This window comes from Rhinolophus sinicus, linkage group LG10, assembly GCF_036562045.2.
Source record: "Rhinolophus sinicus isolate RSC01 linkage group LG10, ASM3656204v1, whole genome shotgun sequence".
NCBI classification, from domain to species: domain Eukaryota; kingdom Metazoa; phylum Chordata; class Mammalia; order Chiroptera; family Rhinolophidae; genus Rhinolophus; species Rhinolophus sinicus.
In genome coordinates, this window is record NC_133759.1 from 90,345,151 (window position 1) to 90,369,371 (window position 24,221).

The 24,221-nt window shown below is 43.6% G+C and overlaps 1 protein-coding gene and 1 long non-coding RNA gene across 3 annotated transcripts in view; one reads left to right on the top strand and one right to left on the bottom strand.

Annotated features, from left to right (window-relative positions):
* Positions 1 to 6,103: 6,103 nt before the first annotated feature.
* The window catches only part of LOC109457455 (uncharacterized), a 611,744-nt gene continuing 593,626 nt past the window's right edge, over positions 6,104 to 24,221 (top strand). The window contains exon 1 of the long non-coding RNA XR_012489845.1: positions 6,104 to 6,185. This is a non-coding gene — a long non-coding RNA (uncharacterized LOC109457455). The remainder of the gene's footprint in view (positions 6,186 to 24,221) is intronic.
* Positions 12,427 to 24,221, bottom strand: part of GLRA1 (glycine receptor alpha 1) — a 72,566-nt gene continuing 60,771 nt past the window's right edge. Inside the window, exons 8-9 of one of the 2 annotated variants that reach the window (XM_019734343.2) lie at positions 18,614 to 18,760; positions 12,427 to 12,727 (exon numbers count right to left, since the gene is read on the bottom strand). In XM_019734343.2, the coding sequence (XP_019589902.1) occupies positions 12,434 to 12,727; positions 18,614 to 18,760 (441 nt within the window). In that variant the 3' untranslated portion in view covers positions 12,427 to 12,433. Of the gene's footprint in view, positions 12,752 to 18,613; positions 18,761 to 24,221 lie in introns of both variants that reach the window. The other variant, XM_019734342.2, reaches the window with a different exon arrangement.

Sequence of the window (24,221 nt, forward strand, 5' to 3'; positions counted from 1 at the left end):
GTTGGCAGCTACCCTTTTTTGGGAAAAAAGGAAATGTAAAATCACTTGCAGAAGAATCATAACATGGGATTTGCTTTTCTGCCTAAACATCAAATGAGGCAACTTTTAAGACAGGGTAGGTCTTTTGTGCAAATATGTAAATGAGTGAAATGGGGGAAAACATGAAGGGTGAGTCTTTTGGAGATGACTGCCAGTTATGCAGAAGTCATTTGCTTTGGCAAGGCTGGGGTGAGACTGTTGAGATTGCACTCTGGTTCTATTGGCAGAAACTGGCCCATCTTAGTGGATAATTGAGTCAAAAAAAAAAAAAATTAAGTCTAAGATAAATCATGTAAATACCCTTTTACCCAGTGACTGACAGCCTTTGTTTGATAATGTTTTAACTCATTTTGGAGTGTTTGAAATCCATCTAACACTGCTTTGTCACGAATGTTTTCTTAGCTATGAACTGAATATCACTAGTCCTGTTCATCTCATTATGGGCCAGTTTCCAACCATGGCTCCAGCGTGTTCACAACTATGGCTGCAAGGCAATTCGGTCTCCTCCCGTGGGTTCCCTGGGCCAGTCAAGTTTGAGAATGAGGTCTCTGGAAATGGTCTTCCTGGGAGAGAGGACCAAATAATTCGTGATTTGGAAGTACTTGGATATGTTTGAAGATTGAGAAAGGGAGCCACCACTGCCCTTTCCAGTCTTGTGCCAGCCTCTCTTCCCTGAAATGACACGAGTTATTCACATCGCAGTAATTTGCATCAGTTCTAGATAAGTGATTTTAGCCAACAGGTTGATTGTGACAAAGATCCAGACAATGAGACATGGGCACCTTTGGCAACCTTCCCTAGAGGGCTTAAAGGTATTAAGGGTTTTTCTTGGTCACTTTGTGCACATTGTATATACCTTTCAAGTCTAATTACAGCAGTTGCAGACGTGTATTGTGCATTTTATCTAGTTTTTCAGACTTACATTGAAAGCCTCTGAGGTCCCTGCTGTGTTTGTCTTGAAGTAGAACTTGGCTGTTTAACTTTTTTTTTTTAAAAGATCTTGTTGCACTACTGTCTAATACGCAAGAATCACACTGGGTAGGCATTTTATCTATGTCTGATAGACTAGGTAGCAAGATGCACCCCTTTGGGATTTAATTCGCTCATTTTAACTTGTTAGTGCTGAAAATATTATAATGGATTAAGCATTGGAAAATTGAACCATTAAAATACGAGAGTATGAATTTTAAATTCATAGTATAAAATTTAAGTTTAATGCTCTGAAATGCATTGTGGGAACATCCAGTTTTTTAGCTTCTTACATACCATTCAGGCTAAATGGAAATCTGAGCAGGGTAAACCTTTAAATGAGGTAGAAATATATCTAATGTGAAAAAAAATTGAGTTTAGAATACTACTTTGATATGTAAGCACCACTTTCAAAAAAGATTTGGGCCAATCTTTCATTTACTAGGGTAGGTAATAACCTCTTTCCCCACAATATTATGTCTAGAGAATTTACCCAGGAAAGGTAAATCATTCTGAAAGAAACTGTTCTTTTTGTGCTCATTCCACTGAGCAATGACTTGATGAAAAATCGGTTACATTTTGTCTTTTTTTTAAAATCCACATTTGGTTGTTTTCTCCTCCATACTCTCTTTTTCTCCATGGACATGATTCTGCTTTGAATAGAGAGATGCTGTCTAAATTGGAGAAGTCATTTCAGATGTTAGCTGAGAATAAAAAGGACATGCTAGACTATACTTCCCGGGAATCACTGTAGAACTGGTCTCAATGTAGAACCATGACTACCATACTGCCGTCATCCCCCCCCCACCCCCGCACAAGCTAAATGCTTACTACTTGTTGGGTTTAGTTGATGCCCTTGAAGATGTGAATTTCTAGTGGGTACTGTTCCTAAGATGAAGGAAAAGGTAAGTTCCCCCAAAATAAGTACAGGAAAATCTGAATTAGGCTGGAAGCGTCAGCTAATAGAAAGGAGATGGAATGAGCTGCCGTGCCGTCAAGGGATGAATGAATGCCCTGTTGGTCTGTGAGAACGGCTGACTCAACAGCATCCTGCCCCTTACCCCTTACCCTGCATTTGTGGTTGTTGGGATGTACTCCATCTTTCCAATCATGCCCACCATTCATTACACTTAAACGGATAATCACTATTCTCCGTATGTGCCTCTGGTGTTTTATCTCCATGTCTTTGTTCATGTTCCGTCTGCTGGAATACTCTTTGGCCATCCATCAAAATCTCGTCTGTTCTTTAAGGTACTACTGCCCAAGTGGGTGCTTATGCCTTGAAATGTTCCATGATTTATTTTTTGCCTGCTTCATGGCACCGTCCTTTCTCTGTTACATATTTCTTACATTCCTCTTTAGTAATTATTTCGCATTTCTGTTATCCCCTCCTACATTGTAAGAAAAGAGGCTGTTTTATTCTGATGCCCTGCTTTTCATGGTATGCTGCCTTGTCATAATAGGGAGATGGATGACAGGCAGGTGTAGGGAGGTTAAAAACAAAGCTGATAGAAATACCGGAAAGTGTATATTCTAGTTCTGGGTATGCCACTAATTATTGAGACCTCCCTGAACTTCAACTTCTGACTGAAACCTTGAAAGGCTAAGCTGCTTTCTCCAGGCTGAGACATTTTGCAAAATCACCCAAAGGCAAATACATAGCAGTTACCTGGAAACACACTGCCCCTGATTGGAGGTCACTAAACAGAGTCCATTTAGATTGCCACTTCTCTTACCAGTGTCCAGAGCTATACAGGAGTGGCCGTGGCTGGCAGCAGTGCTAAGACATTCCTGGGATCACTTTCTAGCTCATGGTCCTGTTATGCTAAAGGCCAAGCTTTGGATGCAGCTGAAGAGACATGGATGAGGCCAAGTGGGTCCTAGGACATGTAAGCAGAGGCCTTGTCCCGTGAACTGGTCTGGCCTCGTTTGTACACATGAAGTCACCTAGGGGGTTAAGTCAAGAACAAGAGGATTTGGAGACAAGCGGCAGATGTATGTATGTGTTTGGTATGTCCATCCATACATTTCCCTGTGATTTCATTTTCCCTCTTCATTTCCAGAGCTTGGATGGGGGTAGAGTCATTAGAACGCCCTTTTTTACTGGAACATTGGTCACACAGACACTTTTAATACTCTGATTTCAATGGTATAAAGAGGTGCTCCCTTTACCTGAACACCTGCTTGGGGGCAGTAGTTACCAGTGTTTAACCTTTTGAAAGGTGGGTGAAACCACCACAATTATATAAATCCAGATAGTCAACTGCTATGGAAAGGAACCTTTCGTTTATAGTCTGAGCTCAACTTCCTGTCCTCCAAGAACTCTTGGATTCTTCCTGTGAGGCCCAATTTCTCCTCTGAATTCCGTCTCTGCCTCTGTGACCACATCTTCCTTTGAATTAGTTACTCATGTCCACTTCACATCTCCCTTTACCAAATTTTAAGTTACGTAGTTAGGGGCAGTGCTTATCTTTGGTTCCTGTGCCTTGAATTGTTTGTTGTAGGTTCTTAGTTGAGTGGATGTTTTAAAGGGATTTTAGACTTAGGAAAGATTTCCAGAAAAGGTTTAGTCCTTACTCTTGATTCCAGCCACATCCAAGCCTTTCCAGGCACACTGACCTCATGTTGGACAACTGACAAGATGTGTGTCCTCACTGTCCTCCAGATGGGATCCATTCCCACCCCGCCCTGTTGCTTGCTCCTTTCCCTCTCGACAGTGACACATAGCTAGAAAATGGCCCCATACCAACTCTAAATTCTTCCTATACCAAAAACTGCATTAGATTTGTATTGTTTCTGACCAAGGTCTGAGAAGAGGAAGACCAAGGATTGTCTTGTTTGGTTCTTGATCAAAAAGATACTTGATTTCCAGTCTAGTACTACTACAAAACAGTATTCTCTGACCTTTAACAGATTACAGATGACATGTTTGTATATTGGAAATGTACCTAGGCAAAAGGTCCATATTTTTTATCAGCAGTTAAAAGATTGAAGTTGAAATGAACTAATGTGTCATCTCTGTACTGCTTTTTAATGACAAACTACTACACCAGTGAATTGTTTTTATACCCAGCAATTTGGGAAGATAGAGCTTTTTACAGGTGGGTGACTTAAGGTCATAGGGTGAAATAATTTGTCGAAGGTCAAAAACATATTAGTAGAAGAGGTAAACACATGCCATGCCTTTTTCTAAAACTTAGCTTCCCATCGTCTGTAGAATCATGGCCAAACTTGGGCAAGGCTTTGACTTGGGCTGGTAAAATAAACTTTCAGAGCCTAATTTTCCTAAACTATAAAATGAGAAATAAGATCAGAGCTATTGTGGGAATTAAATTACATAATTTAAAGAGATTGACATACAGTGGGTGCTCAATAGCAGTATCGTGATAAATTCAAGTTTTATTCACAATTCATTACTAGTCTACAACTAATTGCAGAGCGTCATGGTGCCTTCTATTAAAATATCTGGGAAAAAGGGATGTAGGTGCTTGATAAGTGCAATTGACTAGAATTTAGGTCTTTTAAATGCATGTACAAGCTCTGCAGCAAGCATGGAGTAATTCACCAGTGAGGGGATCCATGATACATCCCTGTCAGCCACTCCGTAGGGCAGGTGGCTTTGGCCTTGGGATCCTGTCTCAATTCCGAAAGAAAGCTCTTTGATGACCTCTTCTGGCAAACAGGAAGAAGTGATAAGAATTTCAGAGGGATTGTGATAATAGATAATGAGAATGCTTTACAGTTTACGATGAGGGGGTGGAGTGAACACTCTCCATGTTACTTTATCTAGATATTGTACCTGTGGTGTGGATATTACTATCCGCAAATACATAAAGAGACTGAGGGTCAGAGAGCTAATGGTCTTGCTCAGAATAACGCCTTTGGTAGCTGCATCTCAGCCTCCTACCTCAAATCTAGTGCCCTTTCCACTGTACTAGGCAAACTTCAGATGGGTTTAGGGAGGAAAGCTGAGAGGACGAGATGTAGGTAGAGTGAGACCACCCTAGAATCTGGGGGAAGGCCTGTTTTTTTTTTTTTTCCCCCTGCAGTTAACAGACAACTGGTGAAGTGGCTTTTAGAAAAAAACTTCACAGCTAGGAAAACCTTTACGCTCAACCAGAGAAAGGAAAATTGAGACTCTGAGGAAATTGAGGGCAAAATGAAAGAATTTTACAGTGACTATCTCTGTTATCCATCTCAAATATACAATTACTATTTCACTATATTTGTTTGAACATCTCTCCATTCTAGAGGTCTTTTTTAAAAAAATATCCCTGATTTGAATCTTTCAGGGGCAAAGAAGGAGTTGGCTATATGGTGATGGGGGGCAACGGTAGGAAACAGTTGGTTTACAATATGGTTTCCGTATTATGGGAAATCTAAAATTTTTTTGTCTATTTTTAAGTCTATTAATTTTTACCTTTGGGAACAAGAAAAAAGTTTCAGTCTGCAATATTCTCATTAATTCCAGGGCCAGATGAAGGGAGATTGAGGACCATTTGTCATGTCACTGTATAAACATTTTGAAGAGGTTTCCATTGATATAAAGTATACTACATCCTTGTGGGGGAAGACAGGAACAGTGTTTTCTGATTATAAGGAGTGTTTGTTGGAGCTACAGGAGTGTGGAAGCAATTTTAGAAACATCATTGCCAGGGTGAGGTTTTATTTGGGGGTGGGGGTTGGAGAGAGCTGGCCCAATTCCACTCACACCTGCTATTATATATATATATATATATATATATATATATATATATATATATATATATATATATATATAAATAAATAAAATAGCTTAGCTAATAGTATGAATTTAGATGTACCTCCCTAATGGTCTGGAGCAGTCCCACTTTTTCTGCCTGTAACTACAGCTAAAGTAACAGGGACAAACAGGAAAATATTCTTAAATCTTGCTCGAAGTTTCTTGTTATGATTAAATTATGTGCATGGGGTGGGGGTGGGGCAGGGACCAGGCTGGGAGGGGACCTGGAGACATTGCAGTTATTTCCCCAGGGGTATTTCACAAGTTCTGCTCTGATGCATTTCTCTTTGATTCTTCCAGAGGCTCTGGCAGACAGAATTCAAACAACTGCCATGGGAAATGGGTTACAGCCTCCACAGGACATGCATGCTAAAATCCCAGAGTGGACTGGCCTCATGTTTGATGGGATTCTCAGGTGAGAAGCTTGTCTTAGAGGCAAGTCCCTCAGCACCATGAAATACCTTGACTTTTGTAGCAAAGCAATTAAGATGTTAATCTCTTTGAGGGCCAAGACTCTTCCCCTTTCTTAACCTCTCCGTACCTGCCCACCAAAAGGCCTGGGAAGCGGTTCCAAGCCTGACCCTGAAAAGGGGGAACAAGGAAGCGTTTTATAGCACTACGATACACCGTTTCTTCTTTTCTTCAACCCAGGAACATATCCCGAGTTTGGCTTTGAAAATTCTCCTTCAACTCCCTCTTTTAATGGGGGAGTAAGCAGGCCAGGAAAGGTGATGTAGCTTATGTACGTTTCCATGGTGAGCCGGAGGCAGTACCAGAACAAGGACCCACTTCCCACTGGCCTCTGTCCGCTGCAGGAGGCAGGTGTGTTTAAATAGGATGCTGGGTTTCTGAAGTTGCATAAGAAAGCAGCTGAATCTGAAGCAGGGCAGGTCATTGTGAAGCAGGGCAACTGTGGGAAGGGGAGCCCCATTACGCTTGAAATCTGGATGCAGCCCGCAAACGTTCAGTCAGGTTAGTTAGCGGGTACTGATCTGTAGCTGGTTAATGGCCTTCTATAAAATATAATTTTCCTCGCGGGGCTTTCTGAAGGGGTTATTGTTGGCGTGCCATTCTCTATACTCTGACTTCTCGACACAATGTTCCCATGGACATTTTCCAGAGTCGTGAGATTTCAAAATGCGTGGGCAAGAGAGGGACTAGAAATGGCGACCTTAAATGAGACGAGAGCAACGTCTATTCTAGTCCCCTCCACCCTCAACCCCCTCAGAAATAAGCCAGCATCTTCTGACAGAGTTGTTTCATGAAATGAGATGTACAAACTGATGAAACAGGACATGCAGGCAGAGGGAGGCAGTGGGAGGAGGCAGGGCCCTGAGCGGATTGCAAAGGAGGAAGAAGTAATGGTCTAGATGCTAGCCGAGGAAGCCTTAATGATCCTAAAAATTACTGGGCAATAATTTCTTCTTTGGAACTCATTTTGCTGCTCCAAAGAATGACAAAGCACCTTAATTATTGCTTTAAATAACCACGCGGCTCCATCAAAACAGCACGAACTGGCACCCACATATGAGCAAACCTATCTCCTGCCATTGCTGTCTTTACAGCTTGAGAAATCCTTAAGGAAGCTACAGGATAAAGAATTGATAGAGGCATCATCTAGCCTGGGCTCTCAAAATTCTCGATTACTCAGGCCTGGGAGAGATGTTTGCAGGGTGCCCATGTCCTCCTTGATATCTCAAGGTGTTCAGCTGGAACAGTCAGAAAAAAATCATGGCTTTCGCTCTCTTCACATGGGGCCGGAGTGGGGAGGGCAGCATTTCAGAATTTTCAGAAGTTCTTTATCTGCAGGGATTTCAATCTATCCAAGGAGGTTCTTCCCTATCCGTGGGGATTTCAGGGTACTGTGAAACCACAGCCTTTCAACACACGCTGTTCCTTACACTGCTGCAAGTAGTTAAAAGCAAGCCAGCTCAATCGAAACAAGGTGTGTTTCTTTTACTCCTTCCTTTGGTAAGGATACGCTCCTGTTTCTGGCTTCATAGAGCTGCAGGAAAATAGCGTTCTAAATTCAAATTTCAGGAGTTGGTTTCTGAGAGAAAGGGGCTTAGTGGAGGAAGAAGAGCTAAATTATATTTTAAGAACATGTTTCCCTGCTTGCCTGTTGAGAGAATTTTTGGTCTGGTTGGTTCATGAATTAAAGATGCTTTCTATCAGGCAGTAGAGATCCTTTCACCCTTTCTCAACAGACCTTACCAGCCCCTCAGAGTGCAAACTTTCTACTTAACCTGAGGAACAGCCCACAGAGAAAGCCCAGTGTTGCCAGCCTCTTCAGAGATGGGGTGGAAGGTGGGTAGAATGTGCAGAAAGTGCTCACTGAATAAATCAGATGACTTCCAGAGTGCTCTCCGCTGTCCCAGGGTTGTGCTTCCTGCTGGACTGGGGAATAGCCATAAATCTCAGCTCTCGACCCCACTCCTAACGCTGATACAGACTGTACCACCAGCAAGCCCTCTGCTTGCCAGCTTCTAAGGAGGCAGTTACTGCAGGCATGATGACAACTGAACTCTCTTCAGTTGCAGAGTGTTGCCATTGACTAAGGAATCTAATCTTCACAAAATATTGACTGTTATCATTGATGGTATCAGCTCTGCTGGGGATCCAATCTACTCTGCAATCTGAAATCATGGAGCCTCACAAAACACCATCTCTTTTTAATGATGCTCATAGAAACGTGAACTTTGAAGGAAAGGAACCATCTCCCATTATATTTGTTTTCTCCCCAGGATGAAAACAATAGCCTATGAAAAATATTGGTGAACTTCCTAGAGGGATACAATTGACAAGGTAGAAGAAGAAATAATTTGGATCACATGACCTTTTATCTTCGTAGACTTGAACTAAAAATAGAGTTAAGTTACAGCTCTCTCTCTCTCTCTCTCTCTCTCTCTCTCTCTCTCCCTCTCTCCTGTCCCTACAACCTTAGCTAAGAACGGACTCTTGAATGTTTGAAAGGACCAGAGGGTGGCAGAGCTGAGCCATTTATTTTGACTGCTCTTGAAACAAATGAGATACATTTAAACTAATAGGTGGGAAGTTACTGGTATTATCTGTCTGCTTAATTGCTATCTTCTAAATTTGGCTCCTGGGAACAGCTGCAGTTTTGGAGGTGGGTAAAGTCACCAACTGCTCTATGCCTTACCTAGTTCTCTCTCCATGCGTAAATACTGGTCTGTACGTGCAAAGAGTGTGAAAGCCAGTAAACCACTTATTATACCTCAGTCAGCTCTCCCTCCTACAGTAGCACTTGGCATGTGTGCTTCTAAGGCATGATACTTTCTGTACACAAACTAAACAGGAAATTAAGAAAGTATTGTCCTGTTTGTTGGAGCCACCTAAAAAAATAGTTGGCCTAAATTATCTAGTTTGATTGTCTATAATGATGAAATCCATGTAGCTTAGTGCTAAATCCTCATGACATTATCCATTAAGGATAATGTCTTCGTGAGCATACTCCATGCCTAACCATGATATGGTATTTTTGATTTTTCATGTGTTTTCCCCCCACCACTGTTCCCCTTTGAGAAAGTAGAGCAAAAGCAAAAAATGAATCTCCAAATTTTGCAAAGAAGAAAGGCAGTAAGAATTGTGTGGGTGCCTATTTATGTGCACGTCTACCTGTAGGGTTCAGAAATCAAAGTGACAGCAAACACGTTGTTCTGTGAGCTTCCTATGGACCAGTTCAAGCACATAGTACAGTTAGCGCGAGGAGGGGTTAGAGATCAACTGCACCACCCTCCCCATTGTGTATTTAGAGGAACTAAAGCTTAGGCATCTACCCAAGGTCACCCAGCATGTTAGTGGCAGGATGAACACTCAGGTTCTTCTTTTCGCTACTATAATGCAATCACTCACATTCATTTTCTGAGAGGGATTCCAAGTTTGGAATAGTCTGAGAGAAGATTTCAGCGACATTTCCTCTCTGTGTCTCAAAGAGATGATTCTGTAGTCTCTTGCATACTGTCAACTAGACCTGGCAGCTCCAAGTGGGTCCACAAGTTGAATATGGTGGCAGAAGTTCAAGGACCCAGCAGAGGTTGGGCAAATGGCCAAGTGGTTTCTGTCTCGGAGAGATTGCAGACACCTCTGTCAAGCAGCCCAGTGTGAAATCTGCAGATTTTGCTGTTTGAGCGGAGGCACGTGTCTTAGAAGAACTGGTATTGTCTTTAGTTGCTGCTAAGAGGCCTAGCGCCTCTGTTGCCCAATTTCCCTAGACTTCAGGCATTCTGAATTTAGATTAGTGATGAGTAAAGTAGAGAGAAGGGCTTCTTTCATGTTTTTCATTAAAAAAATGATTTTTCTTTGAAATGAAGTGAATAAAGTGCTAGTGAAAGGGGCTACTAGCCTCTCCAAAGACTCATATACCACTTTCGAATTGAGGTTCTTTTTCCTCCCTTAAATAAAGTGAATATAGTGCTGATGAAAGATGCTGACAGCAGTTCAGAGACTGACACTCTAGTCTTGAACTGGTGGTAGTTGTTCACATTCTTCTATTTAACTCTTCCTCTTTTAGACACAGGTTTATGGTGGGGAAAAGGATGGTTTTAGATGAGACTCCTACCCAGTGTGGCTTCCATCCCTCAATGCTTCTAAGAAGAAAGGATTCCAGGTTCTATCCCACATTATCCAAGGCTAGAATGTAGTTTACATCTCTGGTCTACACAGACCAAGAGAAGGGAAGACAATGACTCCATGACCTTGGAACATGGATGTAAACAGCTTTATCCTTCAAGCCCCAAAGCCGAATCTTTTTTGGCTGCATAGTGCATTTCCTTTACCTAAATCACTCTAGATCTTTATCTTGGCCTGCATTTTTGGGCCTCTGTAGGCATCAACCACAGGGAATAGGAGACATTTCTCTGTGGGAATATGCTTTAGGGAAGAGTTAGGCTCCCAGTGTCTCATCTCTGATCTGCCCCAAGTTGGGGATACTCTAAAGATACTGCAACCCCAAGTGACCTCACAAACTGATTGTCAGCGGTGTCTCACCATCGACCTACTACTTTGATCCCAAGCCAAGACACGAAAGTGCAAAGAAAGAAGTGTAACCCCAGTATCCTGGTTACTGGCCAAAGCAAGGAGAATGCCACAGACAATGGTGCCATGGTGGCAGGCATAGCGGTGTTGGCAGAGAGTGGGCAGAGGCTGCTGGAGACAGCTCCCCTCCTTAATTCTACAGCCCACCTCGCTGACCTCCCATCTGTGAACACCTGTGTCCTACAGCAGGGTCTCCCACCTCTCACAATTCATTTCTTAGTCTCTCCTCCTTTTCTGGGGTGCCCTAGCTATCCTGGGATAGAGCTGGCACTTCAGAGTTAGAAGGAAAGAGAAATAGTTGTCTCATTTTGCTAAACGTTAAAGCTAAACAAAGCACCAAAAAAGGGTGAAAAAAAACTTACAAAAATATAGTGGAGTCATTCGCCCGAGCTTCCCACATTATTTGTGGTATATGAAATGTCAAAATATAATGAACAGACTTTCTAAACATTACCATCTCTTTCCACCCGTATATATCTAACCTGCAGGAGCTTGAGCACTACCCTATCACCTCTTAAAATTTCACTCTGTAGAACCACTATGTAATAAATCTATTTCACCCCACTGACCCCACCTTCCCAAATATACACCCATTTGCAATTCCAAAGAGACTCTCCAAAAAATAGACATTTGATAAAAGTGCATTTGCTTACACTCAGTCTATGCATATTATTTCTCGAGATTATTATTATTATTTTTAAACCATAAAAAAGATTGCATATTGGCAATATAGTGAGAAAACCATGGCGGCCATTTCTGGGGGGGTGGGGGGTGGAGGGTAAGTGAGGCCGCTGATGAAGCACAGAAGCGACAGTGCGTGGAGAGGGGCAGGAGGGGTCCTTAGCCTGGAGACAGGAGGGCTGAGGTGGGTTCATCCTGCTTGTCAACCCTTGGGCCTCTGAAATGACCCATCTCTTCAGTCCCTCCCTTCTCTCCACCTTTTCCCATTTCCACCGCCCGTGCCCTGGCCGCACGTCCCTCTTGGAGCAGAGGCAGAATGGCTTTTTGGCATGTGTCCCCCTGGGCCAGGTGGAAGCGAGGCATGGCCTTTGGAGTGTGATGTGGGACCCACACCATAGCAAGCTTATTTGTGACTATTTCCACTCTGGGAAAAATTGTCCATCACTTCTGTGACTTTAAAAAGTTAAGCAGTTAGTAGGCTGATAGGTCAAGAAAAATCTTTTGTTCGTGTGGTTTTGCATTAATATTAAGCATGAATATATGTCATATATTACATTGCTTTCCTTCTGCTCTGGGGCAGACTGCACCCTCCTTCCAAACAGGAAAGTGCACAGCCTATGGACTCAGGTTTGTGAAAGCTGTTATCCCGCGGCTCCCCACCCCCACCCTGACCCCTCCCATCCTCCCGGCCCCTCAGTTCCTGTATTAGAAAAGACCCTCCCTCCCCCTCCCACCAGCCCACCCGCAGTTAAATAGATAGTGCCACGTTCTAAGATTCATGCATCGCTGCCTGTTGCTATTGCACACACTGCAGAGGGAGAGAGACGGAGGTTTGCGCGCCCCTCCCCCTCCCCGCCGTCCCCAGGCTCTGGGCTCCGGCGCCACCCCACGCCGCCCCTCCCCCTCCGGCCCCGCCCCCCAGGCCCATCACTGGTTGTGGACGTCCTCCCTGCGCACAACCTTGTAGATGATCCAGTAGAACATGTTGAAGATGAGGAAGGCCATGGGGAAGCCGATGCGGGATATCTTGTCGATCTTCTTGGCTCTCTGGATGAAGAGTTTTCGCATCTCCTCCGGGGACTTGGATGGCGCAGGCGGGGGGTTGGTCGTGTTGTTGTTGTTGGCGCCTTTGACTGAGATGCCATCCTTGGCCTGCGTCAGACAGGCCGGACCCATCCCGTAGGCGGAGAAGTTGAAGCGGCCCTCTCCGGCCTCATCCTCCTGGAATAGGTTCAACATGGGGCTCTACTTAAAATAAGACAGGGGCTGGGCACCCTCCCTGCAAGGCACTCCCCTGGGGGCCAGGCCACGCCCATCTGGTGCTCCCTGCTCCCTGCACCTGCCCAGGTGTCTGACGGCTTTTTGGCTGGCTGGGGAGTTATGCCTTATAGAGGGGCGCCGCTCGCGTGCTGAAACAGATGCAAACCAGGGGATAGGAATGGGACACAGAGTTTCCAGACCTGTGTTCAAATGTCGGCTCTGTCACTTGCTGGCTGTATGACCTTAGGCAAGTCACTTCCTTCTGTGAGTCTCCGGGTTTTCTATTTTATTTTCCCCCCTATAAGTGGGGTCAGAGGCATCCCACTACCTCAAAAGGTTCTTTTGACCTGATATCAGAGGTTATAGAGGAGCAGATGCTCTGAATGCTGTTTTGTTAGAAATCCAGGGGATAATTTGGAGAGATCAGATCCCCTGCTTTGCTTCTGTTGCCTGCTTGCCCTCTTCCCCCCACCCTGTTCCCCAGTCTTGTGTGTGGGTTGGGGGATGGAGCGAACAGGTGAGGAGGGAGCAAGGGCTGTGGGTCTCACCTCCATTTCAAAAGCCGGGAGCGCCACAGCGTCCTCCTCCCTCCGTGGTCCCACAGCCCTGGCACTTGTGACCTCACACAGACCTCTGGATGTTTATCAAGCGTTCATTCAAGGCCCCTCCTCACTGGGCTCCAGCTTACCTTGCCAGGCTTCTTTTCTCTCCCCCACCATATGCTCTGCACACCTGCAGGTTTTGTTGCTAATTCTCCAAGGCGCTTGTGCATTCCCACCTCCCTGCCTGTGCTTACTACCAAGATGCCTGCTGCCCCTTTCCTTCCAGTTTCTCCCTTTCCCAGCCCATGGTGATCTTGCCCTGATCAGAATCATGGAGACACTACTCCTGTCTGCTCTCATCATGTCCAGCTTTGTTTTCTTCCCATTGGAGTTCTGAGGCTGAGCTGTCGATGCCGTGTGTGGCTCTGGGGACTTTTCGTCAGCTTGCACTACCCTCCTAGGTAGTGGGAGCTTTGAGAGTACCAGCCGTGCCTTCTGCTTCTTCCCGTGCGGGGCAGGGCCGCCAGAGAACACGCAGCCGCGCAGGAGCCGAGGGCACCTGTCCAGCTCTACGCCTGCCCACCCGACTTTGGGCCACCATCTGGGCTTGTCGTCACGTCTGACTTCTGCCTGGTCTCCCTACTGCCTCCGGTCTGCCCCCCCCCCCCATCTGGGTGGTTATGACAGAGATCTTTTTGGCCATCTTTTGCTCGGAACTTTTTAATAAGCTGACATTGACTCCAGGGTCATTAAAACCCTTACGTGGTAAGCAAAGCCTTAGGGCACCGGACCCTGTCTCCCTCTCCAGTCTCTACCTGGGCCGTTCTCTGCCTGGCATTCTGTGCCTCGGTCTCCCTGAACTATTTGCTTATATTCGAAAGTGCCTTGCTCCCGCTCATTAACTCTGGGCTTCAGTGCAAGCTGTCCTCTCTTCCTGGAACACACCCCTAACTCCACCCTGCTTCCAACTCCATGCGCTGGACTAGTTCTTAGTCAGAAGCCGTCCCTGAGCGCCAAGATAGGTTAGGTGTCCCTGCTGTGTGTCCGTAAGGTCCCTGTACATTTCTCCCCACCGATGTAAAGCTCTTCACGTATTGTATCCCTTGATTAGTGTCTGCTTCTCCCACTAGACTGTAAGCTCCTTGAAGGCAGAGACGCAGCCTGTCATGTTCATTGCTCCCTCAGCACTGCACATAGGAAGAGGGTAATAGCACAATGAGCTGGGAAAGGGAGAAATTAGGATGAGGGCATTTGGCAGTGCGTATAAGGCAGGGAGGTGGGAACGCACAGGGCCATGGAAAAAGTGCAACAAAAATGGCAGGTGTGCAACACATATGGAGGGGGAGGGAACATGAACAGTTCCTGGACAGAAGCTCAAAACTTAGCAAATATTTATTGACTCAGTAAGTGTTTACTTGTATAACTTCACCAGTCCTAGCGTTTTTGTTTATTTTTCTAATGGGTTGTATTCCTAGCACCAGCACCGGAAGGATTTGGGACATACGATGAATGCTCAAGAAATGTTTGGCAAAGGAATGAATCTGGTCCTACATCTTCATTGCAGAAGTGGGGGAAGGAGGATTGCTACAGTGCCTGGCAAATAGGTGCTCAGTAAATATTTGTTTCTGAGTTTGGTGACAGGCCAGGGCAAAGGAGAGGCGTGGGGAAGCTGGCCAAGTTACTGGGTCCTGCACCTGGAAGGAGGGCTGCGTGCGACTGTTGCTTGTCATAAATCTGCCTTTGCTGCAGGGAGTGGAGGGGGGTGTTTGAAAATGTTTTCACAGGGCTCTAGTTCTGTAGCAGGAAGCACCAAGTTTATTCTCTGCCTTCCTCATCTGTTAAACATGGGAGTAAGAGGGGAGGAGGTGTGTGGACTGGAGGCCCCATCTGGATAGATAACTGTCATTGTGGCCTTCTAGCTAGGAGAAGGGAAAGTCCCTAGAAATGACTGGACAGAGTCCTGCTATTCCTATGCTACCCACCAGGTGGCAGGAAACGAATGCCCAGCTGCCTCGGGAGCCGCTTGGGGATGGAGCCCGGGAAATCTGCTATGCCAGCCCAGTCAGGCCCACAGAGGTTTCCTCACACTCTAATGAGGCGGCCAGGAGATTCGAGAACCAGATGCTTTCTGCCCAATAAATGAGGTAACCTGGGAAGATGGTGGAAGTTGAGGAGCCGGCCAAGATCATAGTCTCTGAGATGCTCAGGCATGCAGCTAGCTAGCTCCTCTTCACCCACCACCTGGGACATAGGATCCCAACAGCACACTTCCTGCTAAAGGCCAGTGTACAAGCCACATCCCGAGGGGCTAACTGCAAAGGAAGCTCTTCTTTATGGAGAGTCCATTTCTGCGTCCTTGTAATTTCTGGCATTTGCGCAAAGTTCAGAGCTTAGGAATGAGGTCACACTCATTCAAACACACGCAAGGGACCAGGCAGGAGAAATGTGACAGATGAAGTGAGCCCGGCTGCAAAAACCTCTCCAGTTACAAGGGACAGCGTGGTAAGCTGGAGAAAGCAGTTCCAGTGCATAGTACCATGTTGGGGTGCATCCAGGGAGACCAGAGACTGGGGTTTTTGCGAGAACTTAAGAGTGTGATTTTTAAATGCTGGCACCTTTTTCCAGATTTTTAAGACACTGCTGGTGAGATTAAAGATATTTCCATGTTTGTTGAATTTGACCTGGCCATTAGTTGTTGACCTCTGCCTTGGGATAAATCTTAGTTCTTATTTAATATCCAACAGATGCAGGACTATTTTTATCTGCTTCCGGATGGAAACATTAAGGAGATAAGCAACCGATGCTGTATGGTCCATGTTTTGAGAGGAGCCATGGGTCCCCCAGCACCTTCCTTCCCTGCCTTGCCGCCAGTGGCTCCATGGCCCTGGTGCCTTGCTCCTCCTCGCTTGTCATTTGCTGACAGGATGCTCTCTGAGAGCTCTTCTGTCATGAACATGCTGTGAGAGAGCAAGGCAGGAACTGAGCAGGAGAATCTGATCAGATCTGGACAGTGGCCTTATTCCCACTTTACCTGGCCAGAGAGAAAGCTTCTGTTTCCTATAGTGTGTAAATCTGCTAGGGATTTGGCAAGGGTGGGGGCCGCCTTTGGAAGTACTATAAGCCCAGCAGATGACACATGTGCAGGGGCGCCATTCACATTTTAGACCACGCAGCGCACAGCCTAGTGGCCTGGTGCTTGTCAATTATTTTGGATACAGTCTTCCCACATAAGTGTCTCTTCAACAGATGTATTAACTTTCTTTTAGCAGAGGGAACTGCAAAAAGCCACTAGGCCGTGGGATAAAAGGGAAAATGAAAAGTAAACCCTAGAGATAGTCATGCTTGATCAGTTCCTTGCTTAGATAATTTTAAGTCAGAGGCTAGGTGTCCAATGGACAGCATTGAAAGGACGAAACCGAGGCGTCAAGGAATCCTGTCTGGCTCTCTGTACCCAAGGTAGTTTCCTCTTCCATGCAGGTTATATCTTAACTCCCATGGACATCCTCTGTCTTGGGATGTCTGCCTTCTGCCTCTGGTGAGCTATTAGAAGTTAAGTGAATCAGATTACTAATGTTTAAGAAACATACTGATGGAAATCTGTGCCTGTGTAATCATTTTAATCCCTGGCACTTATATGGCAGGAACAAAATTTAAAGCTACTTTGGCATCTGATTTACTCCTCACCACACCCTCCCTGTTACGCTCATTTAGTCTATTTTGTAGAGGGAGAAAGTGGGCCCAACAAGAGGTTACTTGAAGTCACACACCAAAGAGATCCAAGAGGCAGAGTCCATTGTCATAGCGCATTGTAGCTGGGTTTTCAGCTCTCTTAAGTAGGTCAATCGAAAGCTTGCAGGACCTTGTTGCGTGGCAGGCGTGTGGTGTGGCCTGACAGGTCCTAGTATATGGGTTCTTGGTTGTTCTCACCCATTGCTGGAAAAACTTCCAGGTGGGCTTTCTGACTGAATCTCTTTGTTTATTAGCTTGTTTGTTCCTTTATCTATTTGTTCAACAAATGCCTATTGCATGTTCACTCTTAGGCACCAGGGACATACCCCTGAACAAGAGTAGACATGGTCTTTGTCCTTATGGAGTTTATGATTCCGTGGAAGAGATGAGCATTAGACAATCACATCATTGAATACATCATTGTAAATCAAGATACGTGTCCGGAAGGAAAGAAAGTGGGTTCAGTTGGAACGTGGCGTTTGCTAGCACACAAGTGGCTTTGTGCCCATTAGAAAAAGGCATGGAATCAGAATCCCTTCCTCTGGCTGATACAGTCCCTGCCATGGCGTGACTTAGAGAAGAGTGCCTGCATGGCCAGGGGCCCTTGTAGGACACAACTTGCATGGCTGTGCTCGATAGCCTTGCAAAAGGACTCAGTACAGGACCGACACCTTGACTAAGGGATCAGGGAAAGACGCCTCAGCTGAGGACTGGAAAATGAACAGGTTAACGCCAAGCAAAGTGTGCCGGAAAAATGACCCAGGAGGACAGAACAGGATACCTGAAGTCCTGTGTGGATATTGGAGGAACTAGGCAAGAAGCTATTGTGGTTGGTGCTCCGAGAGCAAAGGAGAAAGTGATGTGAAGATGAGGCTGGAGAGAAGGGCAGCTTCCCTGATCCCCGGGAGAAAGGTGTCCTGGGGAAGTAGTTATGGACCAGGGTGTGGAGCCAGTTTGCTCCCACGCATGGCACGTTCCCCAGTGGCATTTGCTGATTGGAACACCTCTGAGTTAACAGAGGTTGGCAACTTCAGAGATGGCCTGTCAAATATTCCTTTATTCAACGCTTTGGCGAGAGAACCTGCTCTGGGGGATGGCCTTGCTGGATGCCCCTTTCTTGGAGGTAGGAAGCAAAGACCTGGAACCTGGAAATTTTACTCTAAGATCTTAACTGTTGTGGTACAATTCCTGTCTGGAATCACGTCCCCCATTAAAATCAAGCTACCTTGCAGAAAATACCAATCAACATCTCTCAGCCTGCCATGCTGTGGGTTTAGAGCTAGTTATTATTATCTTGGCCCCATTAGCACTTGCTCCATCAGTTCTGTCTTCAGGTGTAACCTGATCATTTCTGCAGGGTAATTATGGTTGGAGGAGTGACTGCCTACGGACCCAATCAAGGCAATTATTTATGGGAGGGGAAGCTAGGACTTCTGGGGCTCGAATCCCTATTTTGTGCCTGCCTTACCCACTGAGAAGGATGGTCCAGTGAATCAAGTATCACAAGACAAGGCTGCCTGGAACTCTTGTGTTTACCACCAGCTGTCCCTCCTTAGGCAGTGACCCAAAGGCCTACCTTGTGATGTCTTCGCTTCCTTCTGAATCGGAGCAGCTCTTTGTGCTGTCGAGACACAAAGTTGACAGCAGCATACTCGAGCAAGGCTGAGAACACGAAGAGCAGGCACACTGCCATCCAAATGTCAATGGCTTTCACGTAGGACACCTGAAGTGGGGGAAGGGCAAGTGAGGGTAGAGGAGAGTGAAATACTGAGTATGGTGGAATGTTTTCTGTTTCTCAGTAACTCCCTCCCTCACCTACTGCTGTACCCTCCTCAGCTGCGATATTGAGATGGAGGGTGCGGAGGAAAACAAGAAAAATGCATCAAGAAGACTGGATAGAATATTGAGAAAAATAGAATACGGTTCCTAGAAGAGCACAGAAGAGAGGAGGATAGTGTGTCTAGCCTTATTATTTAGTGGCACAGACAGAATGTTGTGTTTAGTCTAAGGGTGGTGGGAACAGGATGTTGTTCAGTGTTAAAATGGAGAATATCAGCGAAAAGGTGGAGTAAGATCTTCAAAAACTCCTCCCTAAAAGCAAGAAGAACACCAGAAAAAAAGGTCAGAATAAACTTCTCAGAACTCTGTTAATTACCCAAAGGGTAACAGCACTCCTGTGGCATTTACTTAAGAATGACAGCTGAATCTCAGTAAGAACAGCAAGCTATGTAGCATTCTACAAAAACAGCTTCATCAAGATATAATTCACATACCATACAATTCACACATTTAAAGTGTACAATTCATTGGTTTTTATACATTCACAAATATGTGTTAAGAATTTTCATCACCTCAAAAAGAAACTCAGTAACTACTTTTAGCTATCATCCTATGATTCCCTCAATCCCCATACCCCCAAGTCCTAAGCAACCAGTAATCTACTTTGTGTTTCTATAGATTTTCCTGTTTTGGACATTTTATATGAATGAAATAATAAATATGTGACCTTTTGTGACCTATATCTTTTACTTAGCATAATGTTTTCAAGATTTATCCATATTGTTACATGTAACAGTATTTTATTGTTTTTATGGCCAAGTAATATTCCATCCTATGGATATACCACATTTTTAAAAAACTTTTATTTATTTTAAGTGTGTTTTTCCAGGGCCCATCAGCTCCAAGTCTAGTTGTTTCAATCTCGTTGTGGAGGGCGCAGCTCACAGTGGCCCATGTGGGGATCGAACCGGCAACCTTGTTGTTAAGAGCATCTAGCTCTAACCAACTGAGCTAACCAGCTGCCCCAATATTTTGTTGATACATTCATCAGTTGATGGGCATTTGAGTTGTTTCTACCTTTTGGCTATTATGCATAATGCTGCTATGACCTTTTGTGTACAAGTTTTTATGTGGACATATGTTTTCATTTTCTTTGGAACTTTGTGGTGTTTTAAGTTGTCCTATTTCTATCCTCCCATCCCCAGCTCCATGCTAACCTTAAAAACCAACAGCCTGCAAGCACAGTGGAAACAAGCAGTATCCTGGAAGCCACTGAATGGGGCAGAAAAGAGTTGGAGCTTCTTCAAAGCCCCATTCCCAGAAAATTTGATTTGATCTGCCTTGTGATTCGTAGAAAGACCCCACTCACAAGGCTGTCTTTACTGACTTGGAGCTGACCCAGTGTGAACAGCCTTTTCCCTGGGAGCATTTGTTGAAAACAATCAGTGGCAATTGTTGAACATCATGTCAGCCTTAAGCAGTAGGTAACAGTTAAGGCAAACAATAGGTTGGTCAAAAAGCTTAAAAGGAAGGGGCATGAGATGTCCACTGGGGGCTTTAGAAAGCTCTGATGTATTCCTGGAAATCTGTGTGCATGCTTAGACCTTGTGCATGCCCAGGGAACCAGAGAAGGCATTTAGTGCTCAACTCTGGCTAACCTTGATATGCTGTGCAAGCAGGAAGTGAAGGCTAAGGAATGTTATAAACTGCCTGGCTGAGTGTTGAAATTTTTTCCTAACAAACACACACAGAGCCCCTGGGCAAAGGCTGGGAGATTTATAGGTGCACAGTATTCAAGGAAATCTCTGTTCGGGTTTTAGCCGACCACCAAACTAACAGTGTCTCTGCTTACACAGCAAAGAATACAGATGACCTGACACAACAAAGAATACAGACATTACAGAATTAGTTCAGAAAAGTTACTGAATAAGCAACAACAACAACAAATCATGAGGGAAGAAAATCTGATTTCCAGAGATGCCACATTATATTTTTTTAAATGTGCAATTTTCAACCCAAAATTATAAGATATACAAAGAAACAAAAAAATATGGCCTGGCAATGGGCTGAATGTTTGTAACACCTCCCCTTCCCCATTCATATATTGAAATCCTAGTTCCAATGTGATGGTATTTGCAGGTGGGGCCTTTGGGAAGTAATTATGTCATGACATGAGGGTGAACCCCTCATGAATGGGATTAGTGCCTTTGTAAGAAGAGACCAGAGAGCTAGTTAGCTCTCTCTCTACCGTGTGAGGATACAGTAATGAGTTGGCAGTTTGCAATTGGAAGAGGGTCCTCACCAGAATCTGACTGTGCTAGTATCCTGATCTCAGACTTCCAACCTCCAGAGCTGTGAGAAATAAATTTCTGGTGTTTATAAGCCACTCAGCCTATGGTACTTTGTTATAGCAGCCTGAATTAACTAAGACTGGTCCATACATAGGAAAAGAAGCTGCCCCTGAGAAAGCCCAGATGTTGGACTTAATAAAGACTTTAAATCAATTATTTTAAATATGTTCAAAGAACTAAAGGAAACCATGTCTAAACAACTAAAGAAAAGTATAAGAACAAAGTCTCACCAAGTGGAGCATGAGATGAAAATTATATAAAAAAGAACCAAATAGAAATTCTGGAGTTGAAAAGCAAATAACTGAAAATTTCACTAAAGAGGATTAGCAACATATTTGAGCAAAAAGAAGAAAGAATTAGTGAACTTGGAGAAAAATCAGTTATCCTGTCTGAGGAACTGAATGAAGAAAAATGAACAGAGCCTCAGAAACCATCATGGAAACATGATGGGGAACCATCACATGCACTAATGTATGTTTAATGGGTATCCCTGAAGGAGAGGAGAGAGAGAGAGAGAAAGAGGCAGAAAGAATGTTTAAAGAAATGACCATAATTTTTCCAAAATTTGATGAAAAACACTAACGTACACATCTAGGAAGCTCAATGAAATCCCAGCAAGATAAACTCAAGGAGATCCACACCTAGACACATCATAATCAAACTCAGAAGCCAAAGATTGTCTTGGACGCAGCAAGAGAGAAGCAACTCATCATGTATAAGGCAAGGGATCATCAATAAGATAAAAAGCTGGTTCCTTGTAGAAACCATGGGGTCTGGAAGTCAAATGAAAGCAAAGATGACCTAAATACATGGCAAGACATCCCATGTTCATGAATCGGAAGGCTTAATATTGTTAATATGGCAATACTCCCCCAATTCATCTACAGACTCAATGCATTTTTAATCAAAATTCATTTTTTCTTGTTGCAGAAATTAACAAGCTGATCTTAAAATCCATATTCCTATCCATATGGAAATGCAAAGGACCCAGAATAGCCAAAATAACCTTTAGAAAGAACAAAGTTGGAGGACTCACACTTCCCTATTTCAAAACTTACTACATAGCTACAGTAATCAGCAGCGTGCTACTGGCGTAAGGATGAACATATAGATCAATGAATAGAATTGGGAGTCTAGAAATAAGACTATACATCTGTAATCAGCTGATTTTTGACAAAGATGTAAATTCATTGGAGGGAAAGAACAGTCTTCTCAACAAATGGTGCTAGGAGATCTGAATATCCACATGTGAAAGAATGATATCCCTTTGTCATATCACATGTAAAAATAAATCAAAATGGATCAAAAACCTAGAGTCAACTACAAAACTCTTAGAATAAAAAAATAGATGTAAATCTTTGTGACCTTGGATTAGGTATTAGTTTCTTAAATATGGTACCAAAAGCACAAGCAACAGAAGAAAAAAATAGATAAATCTGACTTCATCAAAATTAAAAACTTTTGTGTATAAAGGACACTGTTGGTCAAATGACAAGACAACCCACAGAATGGGAGAAAATATTTGCAAATCATATATCTGTTAAGGGTTTAAAATCCACAATACACAAAGAAGTATTAAACACAACAATAAAAAGAGAAATACCCCAATTAAAAAGTAGGCAAAAGATAGGCATAGACATTTTCCCAAAGAAGATATAGAAATGGTCAATAAGCACATAAAAAGAATTCTCAACATTCTTTATGATTAGAGAAATGCAAATCAAAACTGCAGTACGATACCATTTCACATCCACTAAAATGTATATAATCAAAAAGACAGATAATAACTGTGGTGAGGATGTGGAGAGATTGGAACTGTGGTAGAATTATAGAATGGTGTAGTCACTTTGGAAAATAGTTTGCTAGGTCCTCAAAAAGTTAAGCATATAGTTACTATATGACCCAACAATTCCACTCCTAGATAAATACCTATGAGAGTAAAAAACATGTCTACATGAAAACTTGTACAAATATGTTCATACAAGCATTATTTATAATAACCCCAAAGTGGAAATAACCCAAATGTCTATCAACTGATGAGTAGATAAACAAAATGTGATATATCCGTACAACGGAATATTATTCAGCCATAAAAAGGAATGAAGTGTTGATACATGCTACACATGAATGAACCTTGAAAATATGCTATTAATAAATGAAAGAAGTCAGTCTTAAAAGTGTACATATTGTATGATTCTATTCCTCTGAGATGTCCAGAATAGGCAAATCCATAGAGATAGAAAGTAGATTAGTGGTTACTAGAGGCTGGTCAGGGAGGAACGAGGAGTGACTAGTGATGGGTATGGGGGTTTCTTTTTGGGGCAATGAAAAATATTATGGAAATTGATGGTGGTGAGAGTGTATAACTTTGTGAATATATTAAATGCCACTGGATTTTACGCTTTAACAAAAGAGAATGGGGAAGAATCTGAATTGAGGGTTAGTAGCAAATGGAGCCAAGTATGGAGACCCCAAAATGAGTGGAATAAAATGTTGAGTCTAACATAAGGAAAAGAAAGCAGAGTATGTCTGTTGGTACAAATGAACAGAACAGAATGTGTTGTCAGGTGGTAACAGTAAACAAAGAATTTGGTTTCAAGCATTTATGCTGAGTGTAGTGGAATGCGAAACCTAGTGTTAATAGTGCAAAGGGCAGATTGTTGAGTTCTGTTGTGAGGGTGAATAGAGGTGGGTGGTGTCTAGTGTTGATGGCAAAGGAAGTGGATGTCATGTCTCACATTAGAAGCTAATGGAACAGTCCATGTCCTGAAAAACAAACAAAGAAAGGTGGAGAGACTGTTCTAAATTAAAAGAGTAACCGTATGCAATATGAATATTGGATCCCTGATTGGGTCCCTCACCATGTCCATTGATGACAGTTTTTTGACAACTGGGAAATTTTAAATGAAGGTTTTATATTAGATGAAATTATGGCATTATTTCTAATTTAATAATAATTGTTTCAATTAATGTTAATTTTTTAGATGTGATACCATTGTGATTCTTATTCCTTATTCAGAGGTGAATTGTCATGATATCTTTAACCTTCTAACG